Genomic DNA, 20,342 nt, shown 5'->3' with positions numbered 1-20,342 from the left:
AAATAAAATATTAATATTAAAAGATCATGACTCATTTTGGCTCTCCAAATCTGGTTTTCATTTTTGATAAGGCATTGTACACCAATTCTCATGTTTTGTGAGTTGCTAGCAAAAATAGACTCTAGCCAGAAACAGAAGCAATTAATGTGGACTCAGCACTTCAATGATTTTGCTAGTTTAATGGTCCTACAAAAGTATTTTTCTCTTCTAGTAGTAATAGAAACAAAAGAAATGTCTTATTCTAGGAGTATAATCTTGGAAAGTGATAAGAGATACTGACAAAATGAATCAAGCATTATCAAGTACTTATCAATAGTCAGAATTGAAATGAAACATCTAATACTTTATTAAATTACTTCAGATATTGTTCTAAGATTTCCATCTGAATATTTTACAGTTTTACAATTTTCATATACCTCCTGAAATTCTCCATCTTTTAAGCCATCTGTTTCTGTAAATACTTTAACATATTTTTCATAGTTATATAAAAACCTTACCTATTAATTGCAAAACCTACTGACTCATTTTTTCTTGATTATGGGTCACATTTTTACATTTCTTTGCATGTACAACAATTTGGAGTTGTATACTGGGTACTGTGAGATATGATGTTAAGACTCAGGGTGCCATTCATCTGAAAAATGCTGTGCTTTCTCTGAGCAGGCAGTTAAGTTGTTGGTAGATCATTCAAATTTGCAGAGGTTTGGTACTTCGTTAGGATGAATCTATTTTAGTTTTGCCCTTGGTTTTAAGGTTAATTTCTTAATCCTAGGCAAAGTATTTAATCTTAAGTCCTAGACCTTGTGGGAAAACCCAAGTTGTCTACTGAGACTCTAGTTTGAAGAGACTCAAACTTTAAACTCTGTCTCTCTTATATGAGGAGTTGCTGCTAAAATCTCTCCCCTCTTACAGCCTTTCAGCTGTTTTTCACCTCCTAAGATGCCAGTAGCCTTGTCTTGTGCATTGCAGGGGAAGCCAAGGAATTCGGAGAAGTTTATATATGTATGAATCTCACCCAGGTTATGTAGTCTCCAGTTTCAGCATAATTTTGACCACTCTCCAGTGCCATAAAACAGTTTTGTAGTTGTTATTGTAATTTATACTTTTTCCAGAGCTTATAGTTGTTCTTAGGGAAAAAGACAGATAGATAGATAGATAGATAGATAGATAGATAGATAGATAGATAGATAGATAGATATAGATATACATATACACACTCAAGTTACTCTGTATATATTATACACAATATACACTCTATATACTCTATACAGTATATACAAAGTATACAATATGTTGATGTTTCTGATATTACAAAGCTGTTTATAATATATCCTGTCCTTTTTCTTTGGTTGTGTCTTTCATGTGTTGTAGTGACCCACAAATTTATATACTAATGTTTCACTTAAAATTCAGTAGTCTCCCAATAACCTCTCTAGGAGTTTCCTCTAGCACAAGTCACTAATTTCTGACATTACTGGTCTAACTGAACCCATAAAACTTAATTTTCTGGAACAACACCAATTTTCCTGACATATCATGAGGAGGACTTAAATTTGATGTTTTAAAATATATTTCTGGAATTGTTAGAGTAAAGGATATTTCTCTTTCCCAGAAATTATTCATGCATCTAAAGGAGTAAATATACAGACAGGTTATTTTTATTTTTCTCAGATGAACTTTGCAAACAAATTGAGATCTTAAATACCAATAAAAAAAGATACTGAGATTATATGCCTTGGATTAATTTTATGCTCTAAATACAGTTAACAGTTAAATGGGCATTAGAGTCTAGGTAGTTTTTAACTTTGTAAAATATTTATGGTCTTTTTATTGTTCAATTAATATTTTATTAAATACATTTCCAGTTCTTAATTTTCCAGTTATAAAACTAAAATATAAATTAAGAACAAAACATTTATTCTTTTTCTTCCTCTGGTAATGATCTTATTCATTTTTTCCTATAGGAAAGATTTTCAAGGAACATCTGTTATGTTGTTATCTTATAGAAATATGCTGTGTTGAAGACGTGACAAAGACATTGTGACTATAAAATGATTGGGCTTGTTATGTTTTAAGCTGTAATGGAAAACATGGAGTGATGCCATATCTCTCTATCTCTATCTCTATTTCTGTTCACAATCACACAAACACACAAACTCAGATTAGCAGGAATTATGATTTTTAAAAGAGCTGTTTTTAAAACTCCTATTGTTTGCATACCTTCTCCCACAAAATTTGATAGAAGACCTTGGCTCTCCAGTACCCAATTTTCATTTTACCCACTGTCCCCAAGCCCACCACCATAGCCCTCCATTGCCTTTATAAAAGCACTTTCATAACCAACTTAGGCCTCAGTACCAATAATTTAAAATATGCTTATAAGTTAGTCAGATCTTGCGAATGAAGTAAAAATGAATATCTCAGTGTGCCCTGAGTATTTTATGAGCCTGGCATTCTCATTTCCATTTAATCCTCACAATCCCTTGTATGATGAGTGTTCTTATCTCTACTAATAAGGCTATTGATGTTCAGAAAGATTTAATTTACCCAATGTTACATAGCTATTTACAGTCAGGGCCTAGATTTAAATCAAAGTCTTTGAGTCCAGTGCTCTTGACACTGCTGTACACTACTGTGTAATGAACTTCAAAGTTCGCTTCTAACTATTCCATAAAGTTATGTGCTTAAATGTACACCACTGATCAGCTACTTGATAAGCCATTTAAATTCTTTGCCTCAATACTAAATAGAAACAAGTTTAAAACTTATACTTTAAAATATCAGAGAAAGAATTTCTCTCAACAACTCCGTAAATAAGTTGTGTGCCTCTTCCAATTTGGGAATTATTCTCCCCAGGCCAAACAATGAATTATGGTATATTAATAGAAATATTAAAACTAATATCAAAAGAAAAATGTTACTTTCTGGAAAATATCAATAGGTAATTACCAACTCAAAGGGAAACTCTAGAAAATAATAGACCTAAACACATTGACAAATAAGAACTTGATATTATAATGTCTTACATTTAGTATTACTAAAGACTGAATTGTGTCTCTGCTAAATTCATATGTTGAAGCTCTAACCTCTAATATGACTGTATTTGAAGATAGGGTCTATACAGTGATAATTACAGTTAAATGTGGTCATCAGGATGGGGCCCTGATCCAATAGGATTAGTGTTCTTGTAAGAGGACACACCAGAGAGGTCACTCACTCTCCCTCTCTCCTTAAATACATATGGTGGCCACCTACACACCAGGAAGCAGAACTTCACCAGAAATCAATCATGCCAGTACCCTGAACTCAAACTTCCAGTCTCCAGAACTGTGAGAAAATGCATGTGTGTTATTGAAGCCAGTCAGTCGATGGCATTTTGTTATAGCAGCCTGAGATAATTAAGACAATTATTATTTTATTATTAGCTATTAAAATATAACAATAGCTTTGATAGCAAAGTCCAATTACGTGGTTATTACATTAGTCCAGGAGAAAGATAATGATGCTTTCTCAGAGATTATAGTAATAGAGATGACAATACAAAAAGATTTAGACATATTTTTGTGACTTGGCCAACAGGATTTGCCTAGGTATTGAATGGGGCAGTGAAAATGAGGGGATGCAAAGAAATAAGCATGACTTCTAAATGTCTAGATGGGTGGTGGTGCCACTTACAGAGATAGGGAAATTCACAGAAAAAACAGCCTTGGAAGGGGGGGTGGAGAGGGGGAGTGGAGAATGGAGGGAAATTTTTTAATACATAAATTTTGAGATGTCTTTGAGATATTCAGACAGGTTACCTATCTGGGGAAGATGGTGGCCTGAGTTCTACCTTCTCATCTGCCACATGCTAAGTCTTCTGAGAGAAGCAGTAACTGTGATAGGAGAGTGGGCAGAGCTCAGCAGGGTGTATGAAGCCAGAAGGTGGTACAATCAAGGAGAGAAAAGTACAGGGTTTTATGCATCAACTTCATTATTCCGGAGATTGTGAAAGTGCTAATACGCCCACTACGGCCACACGGGGCAGACTAGACTGTCTTTCTCCATCTTCCGAGGACACAGCTGACTAATAGGAGAGAAGACTGTGCTCTCTCTGTCATGTCAGATTTGCAGTCCTGAAAAGAATACTCAGTTTATCTTTACAGGCAAAGACAGACAGGGCCTAGACTTGGCAAAAGGAAGTAAAAACAAACCTTAGGGAATCCAGCTGCTAGAAACAAGACAGAGAAGCAGAGCACTTAGAATAATCTGTACTTCATGGACTAAAACACAAAAGATAAGATCTCTTAATTATGGCATGAAAATCATGAGACTAAATGTATCGTTTTTAAATTTAAAACTCCAATTGTTGAAAAAGAAGATGTCACCATTGAAAAGTGAAGAAATATATCAAAACACAAACAGATATGCAAAACACCTAAGGATCACAAGGGAAAAAAAATAACAGAAGGTTAGAGGAGAGGTCTAGCTTAGCAATATGGAGTCATTCACTTGAATAAAATTTAATGTACAGAGAGATATTCTATTTACCTTTACCTCCAGAATCAGCCTCTTCTACTTCTTGACAACACTCCCTGTTAGAAAATAAATTCTTACCTACTAGACCTTTCACTTTAATTAAAACACAGTTAGCTGGGCACCTCCAATACATACCAATAGCATTAATTAAAATGAGCATATAATGCATACAATGCAAGCACAGTACCTTGCACATAACAGGGCCTCAACAAATTTTAGTTTCCCTTCTGTCTTAGGAGGCAACTGTTTGTCCCTTACTTTTACTCTTTGAGATTTTATTTATTATTTATTAACTTACTTATCTATCTATTTATTATCCTCTTTCTTAAACAGTCTTATAAAACTAAATGTACCTACATATTATTATCTTTTCTGAGTTATTCCTTTCAATAAAAAGCAAATTCTTTCTTTTTACCATTACTGAAATTAATGGGAGAAAGCACAAGCTTCTAGAATATGTGTTTTGACTTATATTTACCTTAGGGTATAAATAAATCTACACTGACATAATATCACACATCATAAAAATAAGTTTGTATATGAAAGTAGTTTCTTTAGCCACCATTGAAATAGAATGCAATGAATATGCAATGAACAATCCAGACATGTATCCATCTTTCTCTATTAGTAACATACTAAAATTCAATTCAATGGCATAATGAAGCCTATGCTATTGTAATGATTAATTTTATGTGTCAACTTGACTGGGCCATCAGATACCCAGATAGCTGGTTAAATATTATGTCTGGGTGTGTCTGTGAGGATATTTCCAGAAGAGATTAGCATTTGAATTGGTGGAATAAGTAAAGCAGATGGTCCCCCCAATGTAGGTGGACGTCATCACATCTGTTGAGAGCCTAAATACAACAAAAAAAGCAGAAGGTTGAATTTGCTCTCTGCCTGACTGCTTAAGTTGTGACATAAATTTTCTCCACCAGTCTTCCTGGGTCTCCATCTTGCAGATGGCAAATTGTGGAAGTTCTTGGCCTCGATAATTGTTTGAGCCAGTACCATATATATGCATATATATACAAAACGCTCAATAAATATTTGCAGAATCAATGAATTAACAATGTATGAAGCAATGCCATAATGCCATTAGCTAAACTGATGAGGAATAGATTAGATGATCAGGAAAAAATGTATTCTCCCCTAGAGCAAATATATTTTTATATAAAAATGAACGTGCTCAGAAATTGGACTACTTCTAGGAAGGCCAAAAATATGGAGTATACAATAGGGAGCTGTGCAGTATAATTGATATCATAGCAGTATTAGTCAGGGTTCTTCAGTGAAACAGAACCAATAGTACAGAATATATTCATTCCTATTTTTCTGTATTCATTCTTATATTCATTCATTTCCATGACATTAAATATCATCTATAGATCTCTGACTGAAATATATATTCCAAAGCAATACTTCCTCTATGAGCTCTAAGTTTATGCAATAATCAGCTGCATATTTGATGTCCTTGTTTTGACTACTTCTGAGGTGTTCTTAGATTATAATATACAAAACTGATCTTTAAGTCTCCATGTCTGTCATAAAAGCAGACTCTTCTACAGTCATCCAAATATTAGTAGTTGGCACTTCCATTCACCCAGATATTAAATTCTGAAAAGAGTCAGTTTTAAACTTCCCTTTCCCTCTCACTATCATCTAATTCATCACTAAATCCTAATGAGTCCCTCCTGAAAAATATCTCCCATTTCTGTACTTCTCTCCACTTCCATTGAAATAATTCTCCAAGATACTATCATTACAACAGTCATTAGGTCCACTACCACCGCCTCTCCAACTCATTTCCCCAGATCTACACTTGTTCTCTTCAAATTTATTCTCCATTCAGCATCCAAGATTTTTTATTGAGATATAATTTTAAATATAACATTATATTAGTTTTAGGTATACAACATAATGATTTAATATTTGTATATATTGCTATATGATCACCACAGTAAGTCTGGTTAACATCCATCAGCACACATAGTTATAATTTTTTCTTATTATGGGAAATTTTAAGATCTACTCTCCTAGCAACTTTTAAATATACAGTACAGTATTATTAACAATAGTCACCATGCTGTACAAGATGATGTTTTTAAATTCTAAATCAACTCATGCAATCTACCTAGTTTTTCAGTGGTTCCCTGATATAGTTAAGAAAATAGATCAAAGCAATTGCAAACCCCCCAAATAACCTATGAGATCCTGCAGAATCTTGCTACCACTTACTCTGCCAATCTAATTCTATGAAACTTCACTCTTCATATACTATGTTCCAGTGACACTTGCTCTCAGCTGCTCTAGCACATCAAAGTTTCTCCCACTTCTCAGTCTTCACTCACACTATTATCAGGACATAGAATGATGTGCCCTTCATTCTTCTCTCTGTACATCCTCTAGGTTCCAGCTTAAATATTACTTCCTCAAATATAACTTCTATTGCATTCCATAAACCTAGATATAATTCTTTTTCTCCATAGAATTCATCATAATTTGTAATTTCATATGTATTTGTGTATTTATTATGTAATGACTACATCTTTAATAGGATGTAAATTCTGTGAAAATAGACAACTTTTTTTTCTTTTTAATTTAGCACTGTATCTTGAGAGCCTAGGGCCTTGGTTTCTTTAGAAAAGTGGCATTATTGTAGAACAATTGTAATTTAAGGATATAATAGATCAAGTAAGCAAACATAATTGAACTTCTTTCTTAAAGCTGTACCTTCACATGGTTCATATAGCTATTCTTTCCAAATATCCTGCTAAATACAAAAGCCAAGGGCAATAATAATGATTTTAATTTTGGTTTAAAATATACAAAGGTGTTTTTGTTTTATTCACTGAAATAATATTTTTGAAATCCTATTATGTACATGGTAGGGCAAAAAACTGGTAAGACAAAGATAAATGATATTTTTTGCAATTAAAGTGTTCATAAAGTGGTTGGTAAAATTAAAATATCCTCAGTCAATAGGTATTTATTGAATGTCAAGAACTATGCTAAGTTTTGGAGACACAAAGATGAATAATGCATGTCCCCATATCCAGACAGAAGAAAACAGAAACATGCTCGACTGTAACATGTATCTGTGTTATAAGTATAGTATGCTAAATCTAATTAGGAAGTATTTAACCCTACCTGCATGAAGAAATGAGGGAAGCTACTCCAAGAGGTGAACTTGAGGTACTCTCCCAAAGGATGGAGAGAAAATTTTATGGGGAAAGAAACTGGATTAGGGCATTCCAGCAGTAAACATGTGCAAATCATGTAGATTTATTTCAAGGTAACTACAAATAAGGACAACATTTATTAATAAACCAGTTTTCTTAGTTTGTCATATACTATAGAGAAAAAAATTAATTTTCAGTGACTGATCTTATTTTCTATAGAAATATAGAAAAGAGTAATCTTAAATATTCTAGATTTATGCTGTTTAAAAAACAATTAAAGTATGCACACCTTTAAGATAAAAGCCAATTGCAAAAGACACTGGCTGGCTCAACCTTTCAGACCACAATTTATTAACAACACTGTGTTTCTAAAAGGACAAGATATATAAACACATATCAAGGCATAAAATCTGCTGTTCTGGCAAATGATGTCAGCCTAGCCCTTCACCTGGCCAGGCACATTCTCAAGATACCAGATCCCTCCTTGCAACTTCTAGAACAGAGAAGGATGAGATGACCTGGCAGTTGATTGCAGCTCTTTCCTCTTTTACACCCTCTTCCCCAAAAGGGTAACTGAGACAGAAATCTTCTTGACTCTCTCCCCCACTTCTGTCTGTCAAAAGATCCTAAACCCTAACAGTACCTATTTATTTGAGACTAAAACAGTCCTTTCAGCAGACTTGCTTTATGGTTTCCAGGTATTATGAATATATGATATTGTCAAAGATTTATGCTTTTTTTCCATTTGTCTTTAACTGTGTTTGACATAAATAAATAACGTGGAAGTAAGTGGTACCATATGAGCACATAAAATATTTGAAGTATTGAGTCCCTATTTCATAGTTTTAGTACAGATAAATCTGTCCTTATTCATGTAGTGTTAGATCAGCCAGGTTCCAACCTCAAATTCTCGGGCCCACTCCACCATTCCAACTTATTTTCTCACTCTTTTCCCTTCCAGATTTAGAAAAATATCTCATATCACATAAATCTCATTTGAGCTGTCCCTTAGTGGAATAAGATTCTTTGACTACCCTTCACTTAAGCATCCCCTGAGAATGCTACGTGAGGAAAGAAGCAAAGGCTATTTTTCAGGGTCTTGAGAAGCAGAATGTATACAAAATGATCCCTAGCTAATGAAGAAGGAAGAGGCCCAGTAATCCTAGCTCTGAACTTGCCTTTGGGATCTTAAGAAATCATCTCCCTCCTTGGTTTTAAATCCCTCATCCATAAAATGGAGAAACTATATGGTCAAAGGTTTTTCATGGAGTTTAAATAAATTCATATATTTGAAAGTTTTAAAATGAATATAAAAAGCACTAAGCCTTTTACTAAAATCAAAGAGGGACGCAACTCCACTGACTCATATACCACTTCTGCCCTCAAATGTATCCACTGGCCATAAGTCTCTCAAACGACAATGTAACTATCAGCTTGACTTTCCTTTCGTGATTCTCAAAATGACTGTTAGAACTACCTGGCTGAGTGTGTCACTCCAGCAAGCTGAGCATTGTTTCTGTAGCACAGAAACTGTGTCATCACAAACTAGCTCAGAAAGGTAGTAAAGGGAAAGATAAGGAAATAGAAGTTTTGAAGGACAAGATAAGAAAGTCCTTAAGTAGAGCACAGAATGAGAAATTGTAAAACACTGCTATACCTTCCAGAATTTAAGAGAGAGAAATTTGAAATGTAAAGTCAGGAGTGGGCTCTCTATTGCTGTCCAGTTACAGTGTAACAACCCAGGCCATCTCAATAAGTAACATCAGAAGATATCGATCAATTTCAAATTCCAGTCCCATTACCAAACTATCACCTTGTAGTTCATTATGAATGATACATTTATATATTTTGTCCATATGTTCTGAGTACTATAATTTTATTACATTTTTGTGTTATTAGCTAGATGTATACCTTTAAAGTAAACCACATTTTTAAACCATATTTTGACATTTTTCCCTATTCTACTATAAAAGAAGCCTCAAAAACATGACTTGGCCCCAATATTCATAACATGTGACAACTTGTTTTTTGTTGATTCTTGTTGAAGTTGGTCTTATTTATTTGAATAGCTGAAATACTGGTAGATAAATTTGCTTCTATTGTTTTATAAACCATAGAAATTTTTTCTGGCTATTTTCTATTTTAACTATCTTCCTCTAAATACTAACAAGCCAGATCTGCTCCTTCAGAAGTGAATACCTAAGTTTGATAACAAAGAAGCCTTTTGCCTTAATCAAAGGAACCACTCTTCAGTGTAAGCTCAAGTGACAAATTCAATTGGATTTTTGACTTGTATAACAACCACAAAGAATCTATCACCTTGCCCAGCAAGTAAGCTTTCTCTGTGCTTGTCATTTCTGTTACAAAGGAATTATCATGGAAAACAGTGCTTGTGAGGAAGGCCATATATAACCTAAGAGAGGCTCAAGTGATGGAAATAGAGATCCTGGTCTATCCTTTACTTCCCCGAAAGCAATTTCCAGGCAATCAAAACCTCTCTGGAAGTCTCCATTTTCACTGGGAACTTGTATAGTATTTTGCCTCCTACTTTGCTGGAATTAAGCCATATGTAATATACTCTCCTTAGCATTTCAAACACTGTATTAATCTATTCAGGCTGCATAACAAAATACCATAGACTTGTAAACAACAGAAATATTTTCTCACAATTCTGGAAGCTAGAAGTCTGAGTTCAAGGTGTCACCAAGGGTTGGGTTCTTCTAAGATCACTCTGCTATGTTGCAGATGGCTGTAACCCTCTGTCTTCACATGGTCTTCCTTCTGTGTATCTGTATTCTAATCACCTCTTCCTTTTTTTTTTTTTTTTTTTTGCGGTATGTGGGCCTCTCACTGTTGTGGCCTCTCCCGTTGCGGAGCACAGGTTCCGGACGCGCAGGCTCAACGGCCATGGCTCACGGGCCTAGCCGCTCCGTGGCATGTGGGATCTTCCCGGACCGGGGCACGAACCCGTGTCCCCTGCATCGGCAGGTGGACTCTCAACCACTGCACCACCAGGGAAGCCCCACCTCTTCTTTTAAGAACACCAGTCATATTGGTTTAGGTCCCACACTAATGACCTTATTTTAACTTAATTACTTCTTTAAAGACCCTGTCTCCACATACAGTCACATGCTGAGGTGCTGAGGTAGTGAGGGTTAGGACTTCAATCTATTAATCTGGGGGAGTGACATCAGCAAGATGGCCAAATAAGATGTCCTTCATCATAGCCCCACTCAACAACAACAATTTGGCATCTATCCATGGGCAAGAGTGCCGTAGAAACTGGGAGATCCAGGTAGGAGACTGTGAAACTGCAGTGCAGTCCAAGAATGAGGAGAGTCACTTTGAAGAATGGCCTGCACCCTGGCGGCTGACTCACCTACCACGGTCTCAGCTACAGATCTAGAAACAGCTTCATACCTCTGAGGACTTGGCTACAGCCCCGTCTGGCTTTGGTTCCGTCACCAGCACCATAGCTGGGAGAGTCTTGCCCACAGGAAGACAGATAATAGACGTACAGACTTCTGTTTGGCTGTGAACCCCTGAGTGGCCCATGAACCAGCTCTGCCCCTGCTTAGCTGTGAACCAGGAGTCCCTTGAAAAAAGTGATTTAGACAGTCACCCATGGATCAGAGAGCCTTTGTGGAAGTCCAGGAGTCCAGCAGAGAAGTTCCAGCACAAAAAAGTCTGAGATTGGATGCAATGGAAAGAGTAAGAGGAACAAACTGACTTTACACACATCACCTCTTCCCCAAGGTGACACAGCTCAGTGCCAAGAGGGCATTCTCAGCTGTGATTTCTCCCTGGGGGGGCAATAAGAGCATGTGACGGGGGAGTGCCAGGCTTCCTCGGATGTGTGCGGCCCTGCCAAAGATACCCATCTCTGTCTCCCTCCATCCAGAAGACTGTGGAGATCTGCACAACTAGGGGACAGAGAGCAGCTGGGAGAACGGCAGGCAGGGCTCCAAACTGAGCGTATCAAAGGGACTTGGATCCTACTAACCCATCATGGACTCCATCAGGAAGCCAGCTCACAAGCCACTGGGGATGCCTCACAGATGTTAAGAGAGTAGATCTTAAATGTTCTCAACACACACACGCACAAAGGGTAATTATGTGATGTAATGAAGGTGTTAACTAACCCACCTGGGATAATCTTCTCACAATAGATAACATGTATCAAATCATTATTTTGTACACTTTAAACTTGCACAATGTTACATGCCAATTATATCTCAATAAATCTAGAAAAAACTTCTAATAAATAAAAAGGCATGTAAACTTTAAAGAATGTAGTGGTGAGGACATAATTGAGTCCATAACAAGCCTCCATAAGTTTTTATCTTTAACCATGATCCCATAACATCAAACTTTATTTCCTCTTGCCTTAATGGACTTCTTATTCTAATGTCCTCCCGTCTTCCTTTTTGTGGCTGCTGGCTGCATTCCTTTTTATGTCTTCAGATCATCATAAACCTGAAATCTTACAATACTTTAAAATTCTAAGTTTCCAGTGGAAAAGTGAAATTACATTAAAAATGAAGCATGACCAATGAAGTGTAAAGAAGTAGAATCCAAACACAATACTGCACACACACACACACACTCACACACACACACACACACACACACACACTCACACAGAAATATTTTCCACATTCCATGTATATACACATAGGGTTTTCTCATTTGTTTCACCTTGACATAATTCCTTACAGGCATTGCTCTAAGCTAATGTTAATTGAATAGTCATGCTAGTTGGAGTTGGCAACGGTGTCAAATTTCTTGGATGACACTAACAAAATACACCTATAATCACTCTAATTCTGAAATTACTGGCAAAATTCAACTCATCTTCCGGACTATCCTGAACTTTTTTCACAAGTGTTACTACTTAGTTCTCTTTTTCTCCCTTGGGACTGAAATTTTTAAGCATGTTCTTTTAAACTGAAGCAGCAAAAGCCCAACCTAAATAGTCCAAGAAGTAGTACTTTAGATTTTGATGCTTGTCATTAATTTTTTTCCATACCTTACTCTTGAGAATATTATTTTAATTTGCTAGTATGAAGTTAGAATAAGCAGGCCTGTAATTTTGACCTAAGGAGATATAATGGTTATTTAAGAACATTTGTGCAGATAAAAGGTACAGAGAAGTGGTAGGGTATATAGTCCATGGGATGGTTCTTCAAAACATGCTCTGAGGTTTTAATCAAAACAAGAAGTTCCTTCTCACATACAGTTGACCATTTCCAATTCAGACATTTAAAAAGAATAAATTCCCCCTTGAAGAATATAATTCCTAGATTTTTTTAAGGTTGGCAATATTTCCTAGACTGGCAAATTAATTTCCTAGACTGATTCTTTTTTCTCTTACACCTTAAAACCTCAAAATCATCCATCCTGCATTAATTTAATATGATAGATAAGAACAGCTGCAGGCATTCCAGTCTAACCTGTACAGGATAGAAAGTCAAAGATTTTTTTTTCCCTGATACCTGAAGAAAAGGTGCCTAAAGCTTATTCTCACTAACTTATGACGTGCATTTCCATCCTGCCTATGTATGAGTAAAGTGGATTCTAAACTATTAAGAAGAGGCAATGTTGCTATAAGAGCTACCTCCCTTGTCCCACCTCCCTTCTTTCTCAACTGGTAAGTCCCTGTGCCAAGGACAATGGACGGCCACAGCTATCCATGTTGCCATGGAGAGTAAATCCAATCGCCTCAGAAGCTGGATATGTCTTTCAGCTTCAAGAAATACCCAACATCGATCAATCTTTGTATCAAGTTACAATAAAATTTGTTAAGGCACGGTGAAAGATTTGAGTCATCTCTATCCCAGTCTCTTATCTTGCCTAAAACGTTATCAGGAGTTTCAGAAAGTCCACCAACTTTCCTGCTTAGCATATGTAGCCTGTCTGAGCTAGTACCATTGTCCAGCCATGAGACACAGGGGAACTGAGCAGTTGCACATCTATCATTGCTCAAGGTTTGTGCTTCAAAGTGCTCTTTCCCTTGCCTTTTTATGAGGAAGATCATTACAATTTCTTGACTTCAGCATTTCACAAAGCAAGGCAATTTTGTCTACCCAGGAACCTACTTTTGCATTTACATCAAACCTGGGGGCCTGAAAGTTTGATATATGAAATCATTCCAGAAGATTTTATGAGCAGAGACCCAAGGTAATGGTTAAAATGTATTTGAGAGCAATAAATCAATAAAATATAGCTGTTGTTTCACGGTAAAAGATCCTTTCTTTTAGGTTCTTTTAGATTTTTCCTAAAAATCTTCAAATAGGTTTCTAAATGTTTTGCAACAGGGTCCTTAAGGCCATATATATGTGAATTATAAGTTATCTGATACTCTTTCTACACATGCACTTCAATTTTCCCATATTCCAGACTTCTTCCACATTGATGGTAGGAAGTCACATTACAAGACTCTGATAGCCTTTGCAGCTCTTCAGCTATTGTTGAAAAACAGTTTCATGCAAAGGGAAACTGGTTAGTCTGTATAAAAGCAATTAAATAAGCTTTTATGTACATTTGCTGATTCTGTATTTAACACAGTAGCTTGTACCATGTTCACATTGTCATAAATATTTTTCTTACCCTTAACATTTATTCAGAACGAAATGCAATGCTTTCACGCATTCAAAATAATATATCGGTAATACTGTTTGTGCACTAATATGCTTTACCTGAATTTGTTTGCCTAGAAAAGGGAAATAGCTTTATATACACATGTTCATTTTAAAATTGGAGGACAAATGATACCAGTGATTCATGACACAGTAAAACTGTGAACATCACTTAGCCAACTAAAAGTCTTTTAGCTTTTGTATTCAGTTTCATTTACTTATTTTTCAAAACTCTGAACACCAATTATGTGTGAAATCCAGTCTACATGCCTGAAATACATAAGTAAAGAAAACAAGCAGAACATTCTTGCTTTTTTTGTGTTCTAGCATAAGGAGACACAAAGTAAAGAATAAACACAACCAACTGAAAGTAAAGAGCAAGCTAAGGGGTTTGGGGTGCTGGAAAGACAGATTGCGATTTTAAATAGGCTGGTCAGAAAATGATTCACAGAAAAAGTGACAACTGTGCAAAGGTTTGAATGAGATGAGGTTGCTAGCCAGTGAGAATAACTGGGGGAAGAAGGAGAGGGAGAAGCCAGGGAGAATAATCTTGGACAGGAGCTTGTGTACAATGTTCAAGGAACAATAGGATGTTCACATATTGAAGAATGAAAAAAATCAATTAAATCCATGTCATTCAGTTTAAACTTCCCTGAGTCTACAGGTAACATGCATTGAGTCATTCCTGCTTATAATAAACTAGTAAGTTTCATTCCTGCTTATAATAAACTAGTAAGTTCTCATAAATATTTTCAATTTATTTACACGTTTGCATCCCCATTCTTATGCAGTTTTAATTTACATTTTTGCATTTTTCATTACATTATAATCTTCTTCAGGATAAGGAATTGGTTCTCTACTCATTATTTTTCTCTATTATGTTTTTTAGACCCAATAGACATTCAATAAATCTTATTAATTGTAAGCAGAAAAAACAGACTTAAGAGGCTGAGTTTTAAAAATTTTAACTTAGATTCCATGAATCACAGTCATCAAATCTTTTGGTCTTTGCCTCAGCTTCCTAAAGTGCAATTGAAAACCAATTAATAAGTTGTTAGATGTGTGAAACATTGTATAAATGTAAAATTATAATCAAATAGACTCCTTACTTGTATTCTACAAATATATGAATAAAAAATAGGAGAGATAAAACACAGAATTCTGAACACAGTTATTCAGAAAAAAATGCAATTGACAGAACATTGAGAAAATCAAAACACTGCATGGTGGGGCCAGTGATGACATTCTGTGAGCTACTGACCTGGATTTTCAGCTCTGATGGCCAATTACCATCAGCTAATACTAAATACCTGGATGCTAACCGCGATTAGGCCCTTGGGAAAGCTTTGCCTTCCACATTGATCCATTTCATGCCTTGTCTATTTCTAGAATCATGTCTCTCATGATTTTTAATCTTGTCAACTTTCATCTGAATCCCAACTTGCAATCAAATAATGAGTCCAGTACTTAAATAATGTACTTTCATAGTTTCCAGATGCTACATAGGCTGTTTACATCCGGACTTTCTCTGATTGGTGTTCTGTGACTGTGGTTAAGCCTCAAAATTATTTTATTTATTATTCTAAACTTTTTACAAATTCCCAAAAGAAGTATGAACAAATTTACTCGACAGATTGGTAATGAGAAATATTAAGTGAGGTTATCCGAGGATATTGTTATTATTATTTCCTTTCACATAGAAAGCGAAGCTGCTCACGGTGTTCAATAACTTTCGGTCTACCTTTCTTACAGACACAATGGAACAGATTTTATCTTATTTACAGACACACAAAACATCCTCCCAGTCAACTTCCTGTTACGAATTGTACATTGTCGTTCATTATTCATTCATTTTATATCTAATTATCTATCTCCAGCAATACGCTAGAGACTGTGCTAGGTGCTGGGGACGTTAATATAATTAAGACATTCTCTATGTCTTTTAGGAATTTAAAGACTAGTGGAGGAGCAATAGAGATTGACATTCTACTTTGACTAGAGCTTTCCAGCATATTGTGGTTCAAAAGTTAGAACAGAGGAAATGACCCATGCTTACCAAACTCAAAGAAATTGGTATATAAACCAGTTGTATAAGCCAATTGCCTACTTACAAATTTAAAAGTAGTGATATTTTCTCAAACTAATGTGAATATCCTTTTTCACTATCCAGAGAAACCTTTACCAATATCAGATTAGAAAAGAAACCAAGGTAACATTCAGACGGTTTCCCAGTGAGAATGGTATTAGGGTAAAGAAATCTAAATAGTCATAACCTATACTCAGACTATAATAAATACTGCAGAACACACTCAGCCACTACAGCCTGATGTACCTCCACTGTGACTCAACAGTCAGTGCTCTAGATATAATGTCTTCACTGTTTTACAGTTCAGGCTAGCACAGCCAAATCCTAGCTCTTGCTTCTATCTCCCCCAGGCTTTTTGATGTTTTATAAACACGTATTTTCTTCAAGCCAATTAAAATATATTTGGTTCTGTTTGAGTGATTGCCACCCATTCACTAGGTGACACAAGCACGCTTTCTTGAAACTTACCTTAGGTAACTATCCTTATATTATCTTGACATTTTTTAATATATTGACTATTTCTTAGGCATGCTATGTATTTAACTGTATTGGCAGAAAAATATGATTTGCAGTAGGCTATTAGAACTAATAGATACAATGACTTTTATATTTGCCAAAAATGACCTCTTTCTGTCTTCCCAGGTTGTAAAAATGATGATTATTGTCGTGGTGACATTTGCCATCTGCTGGCTGCCCTATCATATTTACTTCATCCTCACTGCAATCTATCAACAACTAAATAGGTGGAAATATATTCAGCAGGTCTACCTGGCTAGCTTTTGGCTGGCAATGAGCTCAACCATGTACAACCCCATCATCTACTGCTGTCTGAATAAGAGGTAAACACAAGATTACCAAATGCAAGCTCCTTTTCACTTCTGACTTCAGTGAAAGCATATAATGCTGTTCCAGCTCCCTGATGCGCATTTAAAATTCAAAAGGAAGGGAAAATTGAAAAATTCACTGAGAGGAGCACAGAGCTAGATATTTTTCTAGACTCCTCCCTATTTAATGAAATAGCTCACCTTAAAAATTACCTCCTCAAATCAATGCTTTTAGGGATTCTAACTGGGTGGGTTTTATATAGGCCAAATTCTCTCTCCAAACCCTTTAGAATTATACTTGCCAAGGAAAAAGAAATGCCCTGTTATTAATTAAAGGAGGAGAGTTGAAAATGTGCTCAAGTCCTCGAAGAAATGAAGGCACATTGTAGAAATGCACAGATGGAGAGATGATGGCATATGTGAGTGGACTCTATTAAAAAGGATGTCTTGTAAATAGACTTCAAAATAGTGAGAGCAACAGAAGCAACACTAAGGAAAAGAATGACAATCTTCCTTCCAGCATAATGAGGTCAGCGAGTTAGACAGGGTGCAGCCTCTGGTGGCGTTATTTTTTAAAGTGAAGTTGGAAAGAAAAGTAGAAATATTCACAGTTCAATTTAAGACTGGGAAAAAAAAAAGGTAAACTGTGGTTTCCAGATAAAAAACACCTTAGTTGTAAGGTCAGCACATGGAGGAGAAGGGTTAAGTTTCATAGGGTCAATAATTTCCTTAATAAACCTATGTGGTTTAGCACAAGTAGAAACTGAATTTCATGGAAGTAACTACATGACCTAAATCCTAAGCTCGCTTTCCAGTTGGACCTCTACCACACCGTTCCTCAAGTTTCTTAAAAACTACTAAATTCTTACTTTTTTTCAGTAAGTGCATAAGCCATATATCAATTCAAACCTCCCCATAAGCAGCACATCTGTTTTTAATCAACTTCATGTAATGGTTTACAAAGCCAAGGATTTTGCACTTTCATATATGATTAGATAAAAACCATCCAGATAAGCAATTAATTTTAATATTAAATGAGACTTTATAAATGTGTGATTATTTCTGTAAGAAGCTATTTTGAAATATGTCATTTTTAAGTGCCTTACCCAGCAAACTTAATTCACTTATGTAAATGTATAAAATTATTGAAGAAACATACACTCTTTCTTTGGCATATTGATTAGTGATACTGTGCTTTTACTATATGATGACTTGCTTCTCATTGGTGGAAAATTAAGATTCAATTCAAACAAGAAGAACGTAGAAGACTAGTACAAATACTGTGGCATAAATTCTAAGAGTTTGACTAGAAAATTAAATTTAAAAACTGAGTTGGCTTAACTGCATTAAGTAGGGCTTTCTGCACCAGTTGAAGGAAATTTCCACTTGAAAACATGACTTTTTCTTCCCATGGCCTGCTTCTCCTCAGATTTCGAGCTGGCTTCAAGAGAGCATTCCGCTGGTGTCCTTTCATCAAAGTTTCTAGCTATGATGAGCTGGAGCTCAAGACCACCAGGTTTCACCCGGCTCGGCAAAGCAGCCTGTACACTGTTACCAGGATGGAGTCCATGACAGTGGTGTTTGACCCCAATGATGTGGTTAAGACCAAATCCAGTCGGAAGAAGAGAGTGCCTCCAAGAGACCCAAGCTTCAATGGCTGCTCCCGCCAGAATTCCAAATCTGCCTCCACCACTTCAAGTTTCATAAGCTCACCCTATACTTCTGTGGATGAATATTCCTAAATCCATTTCCTCAGCTGAAAGAGTAGGGTGAGGCCATAATGGTGCCACCATAGGCCCACACCCTCCTGATTGTCCGTCAGCCCTGTCCTACATATTCTCTGAAAATAGAAGGGTAATTTTCAGGCAACTATGTTTCAACTGAGAAAGATAGCATATAAGTGTAACAAAGACACTATTCAGATATTTGCCCCCTCAAAAGTAAAATGGCCTTTAAATATATTCTTTGAAAACTGAATTATTATATGTAACAGAAAAATATACTGAGAAATACTTGTAGAATGTTCCATTTTTCTCACTGAAAAATTGCAATATACATTTGTGACCCTAAGGTGACATATGATTTTCCCAAAAGATTAAAGAACCTTTAAAATATAATTATGTGAATGAATTACAACAAAACCTATATAAAATGATATGTTTTCATCTATAGCTATAAAACAGAAAAAAAGTTATATGACTAATTTTGCCACTAGAATGATGGAAAATTAACCTCCAGTAGTAAAAGTTAATGAAAATCTTTGCAAAAGAGAACTAATTCTGTGGAATAAAATTTTTTTGAGATTTAAAGATTTTCTCCAAGAAATGTAACTGAAAAAGAAATCTAATCAAATTATTAGGCATCTGTACATATTATTTTCTTTACATTTTTATCTGGGAAAGTGGCTTCAAAAGAAAAAAAAATAATTATTTACTTTTTGACCATTACATATATTAAAGCGCCAAAAGCTAAGAAACAAAGTTAGGGCCTTAAAATGACAAAGCAAATCCTTCTGATCCTCCCTATTTTATTTTTCACAAATATTTTAAAAATTTTTTTAAAGATAGGTAGATTACAAAACACTAAAGATGCTTTCTAATGGAGAAGGGAAGAATCTCTGACTACCAATTTTTTTTGTGTGTGTGTGGTACGCGGGCCTCTCACTGTTGCGGCCTCTCCCATTGCGGAGCACAGGCTCCGGACGCGCAGGTTCAGCGGCCATGGATCACGGGCCCACCCGCTCCGCGGCATGTGGGGTCTTCACGGACCGGGGCACGAACCCATGTCCCCTGCATCGGCAGGCGGACTCTTAACCACTGCGCCACCAGGGAAGCCCCTGACTACCAATTTTTAGGCAAGAATTAAAGATAGTAATTCATAGTTATGACAGCAGACAAGAACATCTACTAGCTCCATAACCCCAGGAAAAAGTTTAAGGTGGATGTCAACTTAATACTTGTACAGTGCCCTTATTCTCTCCCCTTCCCCCACTGAAAAAAGAGTAAGGACTAGGGGAAAGTATCAGAAAATATATTCAGATGCAAAGTCTTAGGACAAAAAGTTTATGTACTGCCTATACATATATTAGTGCCTA

General features: G+C 35.9%; 1 protein-coding gene across 1 annotated transcript in view; it reads left to right on the top strand.

Annotated features, from left to right (window-relative positions):
- The window catches only part of TACR3 (tachykinin receptor 3), a 60,329-nt gene extending 41,339 nt beyond the window's left edge, over window positions 1–18,990 (top strand). Inside the window, exons 4-5 of the mRNA XM_060147368.1 lie at window positions 17,067–17,263; window positions 18,678–18,990. Coding sequence (XP_060003351.1) covers window positions 17,067–17,263; window positions 18,678–18,990 — 510 coding nt within the window. The remainder of the gene's footprint in view (window positions 1–17,066; window positions 17,264–18,677) is intronic.
- The last annotated feature ends 1,352 nt before the right edge of the window (window positions 18,991–20,342 follow it).

This window comes from Lagenorhynchus albirostris, chromosome 4, assembly GCF_949774975.1.
Source record: "Lagenorhynchus albirostris chromosome 4, mLagAlb1.1, whole genome shotgun sequence".
In the NCBI taxonomy this organism is placed as follows: Eukaryota; Metazoa; Chordata; class Mammalia; order Artiodactyla; family Delphinidae; genus Lagenorhynchus; species Lagenorhynchus albirostris.
This window is presented reverse-complemented; position numbering and strand designations above follow the sequence as displayed.